Source organism: Lathyrus oleraceus, chromosome 4 (assembly GCF_024323335.1).
Source record: "Lathyrus oleraceus cultivar Zhongwan6 chromosome 4, CAAS_Psat_ZW6_1.0, whole genome shotgun sequence".
NCBI lineage: Eukaryota > Viridiplantae > Streptophyta > Magnoliopsida > Fabales > Fabaceae > Lathyrus > Lathyrus oleraceus.
In genome coordinates this window covers 351,713,197-351,716,287 of record NC_066582.1, presented here as the reverse complement: position 1 = coordinate 351,716,287, position 3,091 = coordinate 351,713,197, and the positions used below count along the sequence as shown (strand labels likewise).

Here is a 3,091-nt window from a genome sequence, read left to right as displayed (position 1 = left end):
TACAATCTCAACCGTACAAAACTGTCAGTAAAATTGTAATCATTGGAAATTTGCACTACTAGAAATTTCGTATGAACAAAATTTCCAATATTACATAATATTTCTTAAAATACGTATAATGTTTCAAAAATACCTGGAATTTTAAAAAATCTAATATAAATTTAAATCGGCAATTTTGAATAAACTACCTACGATGATATTAGAAATTCTGAGTGCACTAAAAAAAAAATTTATGAATATATTTTATCCGGGCAATTTTGGAATTAATGAAAAACTGGGGTCTGAAAGGTTAAAACCTCGTACTCATTTTCCGGGACGCGCCGTTTTAACAAACACTTTGCAAGCACACTCAGTTGGCACTTGACAATGGCGTCGACACCGTTTTCAGCTATCCTTCAAAAGTCTCGTAACTTAACGTCAACTTTTCTACTCTGTAGACCCTACTGTTCCACAGTCACAAACCGTAAAAACCTCTTCTCCAGAATAAGCCCACTCGGTGACCCTTCCATCAGCATTTCCTCCATTCTCGAAAACTGGCTCCAAGAAGGTAACCCTCTCGATTACCAACAGCTTCATCGCATCATCAGAACCCTCCGCTCTAGCAAACGCTTCAATCAAGCACTCCAGGTCCTATTTCTTTACCTCATAATTAGTTTTTTTTTACTAGTTGATTCATGCTTCAATTTAAGAGAGTCTATTTAGGTCGACTTATTTGAGCTTATCTACTGTCATAAACACATGTGAAATGTTTAGGAGAAGATATGAAAACAGCTTATGACATGTTCAATTTGACTTTATTTTATCTTGTGTATAGAAAATAGAAATAGCTTATGAAATTCATAAGCGCTTATATGATAAACATGTATGCTATAAGATACAGATTAAGCTGTTTAACAAAAACATGGCCTTAATGTCTCCCAAGTTAAGGGACTCACTTTACTTTTTTGTTTTGAGGAACTAAATTAGACACCACATTTTTTCTCTAACAACCAAAATTGGTCATGACTAAATAAAATAAAATAAGTCTTTACTTTAGGGTTTTTGTTTGGTTTGAGGGGAATGGATGAGATGGGAAGGAAGGAAATGAAGTGATTATTTTAAATTTTAGTTTTTTTCAACTTTTCGGAGAGATGAGAGGAAAAGGGAGGGGGGCAAAATCTTTGGTGAGCCAATTTTAGCTCACCTCCAAAAGTGGAGGCTTTGAAGGGAAGAGAATATTGTTTTAGATTTAGGCCTAAATGTCCCTTTCTTTTAATGTGATTTTAAATATTTCAAGGTAACAAGGGTGAACACTGTAATTTTACACTTATCATCCATTAAAATCTCCCCTCAACAAATCACGAAATACATTTTAAGTTCCCTGCCCACTCTCCAATTCTCTCTCTCTTCCATTAAAATTCCTTCTCCGTTGAACCATGTATACCCTATATAATTTGGTTGAATTCCTATTTTTTGTGTCTTTCTTAAAGTCGTTTGGTTTGTCCAGGTTCTGAGGTAATCACTGACATATCTTTAATGTTGATAAGTTCAGGTTTCTGAATGGATGAGTAGCAAAGGGCTATGCCCGATTTCAGCAACTGACCATGCCGTGCAACTAAATCTTATTGGCAAAGTTCGTGGACTGGATAGTGCGGAGAACTATTTTCAGAATTTAAATGATGAAGATAAAACTGAAAAGGCTTATGGTGCTCTTTTGAACTGTTATGCAAGAGAAGGATTAGTTGATAAGTCACTCTCTCTGATGCAGAAAATAAAGGATATGGGTTTTGTTTCTGTTCTCAATTACAATAATATTATGTGTCTTTACTTGCAAACTGAGCAATATGAGAAAGTCCCTGGTGTTTTGGCATTGATGAAAAAGGACGGTGTTTCTCCCGACACTTTCAGTTATAGGCTTGGCATAAACTCTTACGGTGCTCGATCAGATCTTATGAGTATGGAGAAACTGTTGGAAGAAATGGAACAGCAAAGCCACGTTGGATCAGATTGGATCACATACTCTATGGTGGCTAACTATTACATCAAAGCAGATCTGAAAGAGAAAGCTTTGATCTACTTGAAGAAATGCGAGGAAAAAGCAGACAAACGCGACACAATTGCATACAATTATCTGATTTCACAGTATGCAAGTCTTGGAAACAAAAATGCAATGATGAGATTATGGAAACTTCAGAAAGAGAATTGTAAAAAGCAACTTAACAGGGAATATATAACCATGCTGGGTTCTTTGGTGAAGCTGGGTGACCTTGATGAAACTGAAAAATTACTTGGAGAGTGGGAGTTATCTGGTAATTTTTATGATTTCAGGGTTCCAAACATCCTCTTGATTGGTTATTCCAAGAATGGGTTGATTGAAAAAGCGGAAACAATGCTGCAAAGCATGGTTGAGAAAGGGAAGAATCCTATTCCTAACAGTTGGGCTATCATTGCTGCTGGATTAGTTGACAAGGGGAACATGGAGAAGGCGTTTCAGTACATGAAAGAAGCTGTGGCCGTACAACCCAAAAATAAAGGTTGGAGACCAAAAAGGGATGTTATTTCAAGCATATTGAGTTGGGCTACCAGTAACAGAGAGATAGATGAAGTAGAAGATTTTGTGAATTCAGTGAAGAATGTGACTTCAATGGATAGGGATATGTATCTGTTCTTGATCAAGATGTATGTTAGATGTGGGAGAGAGGTTGATAAGATTTTAGAGAGTATGGCAGTTGATAATATAGAGCTTGATGATGAGTTTAGGGAAATTCTTAACTCAAGATAGCAATAATATTGATTTCTTTTTCTCTCCAGTTTTATTTCTGACTATCATGTTTAATCGGTGTTGATGATGAATGTAGTACATGGCCTGAATTATACTAGATTGGCATTTTGTGTTAGATCTATTTAAATCTGCATTTATCACTATAAGCTAGTGCTGCTATGCATACAAGGTTATAGTTGTATCTACTTTTTTGTAAAATGGTGAATTAGGTAACAATGTGTGATAGAGAATCAGGACATGGCATATCATAGACCACCTATAACAATGGTTCATCAGCATACATAAGAATTTATTCATTTTAGTTGTGTATGTTCTTTCAAACATACTACT

At 35.6% G+C, this 3,091-nt stretch overlaps 1 protein-coding gene across 1 annotated transcript; it reads left to right on the top strand.

The window, feature by feature from the left end:
• The first annotated feature begins 263 nt into the window (after positions 1 to 263).
• On the top strand, positions 264 to 2,876 carry LOC127075447 (pentatricopeptide repeat-containing protein At4g21705, mitochondrial). The gene is made up of 2 exons (XM_051016906.1): positions 264 to 627; positions 1,532 to 2,876. The coding sequence occupies exons 1-2, from the start codon at positions 367 to 369 to the stop codon at positions 2,759 to 2,761; spliced, it is 1,491 nt and encodes a 496-aa protein (XP_050872863.1). The 5' UTR covers positions 264 to 366; the 3' UTR covers positions 2,762 to 2,876.
• Positions 2,877 to 3,091: the final 215 nt, after the last annotated feature.

What these genes read in the sequence shown, in the direction of transcription:
- LOC127075447 (XM_051016906.1), top strand. Translation starts at nt 367, where the DNA reads ATGGCGTCGACACCGTTTTCAGCTATCCTTCAAAAGTCTCGTAACTTA. An exon ending in GCTTCAATCAAGCACTCCAG is followed by an intron (nt 628 to 1,531) that starts GTCCTATTTCTT and finishes TGATAAGTTCAG; the next exon opens with GTTTCTGAATGGATGAGTAG.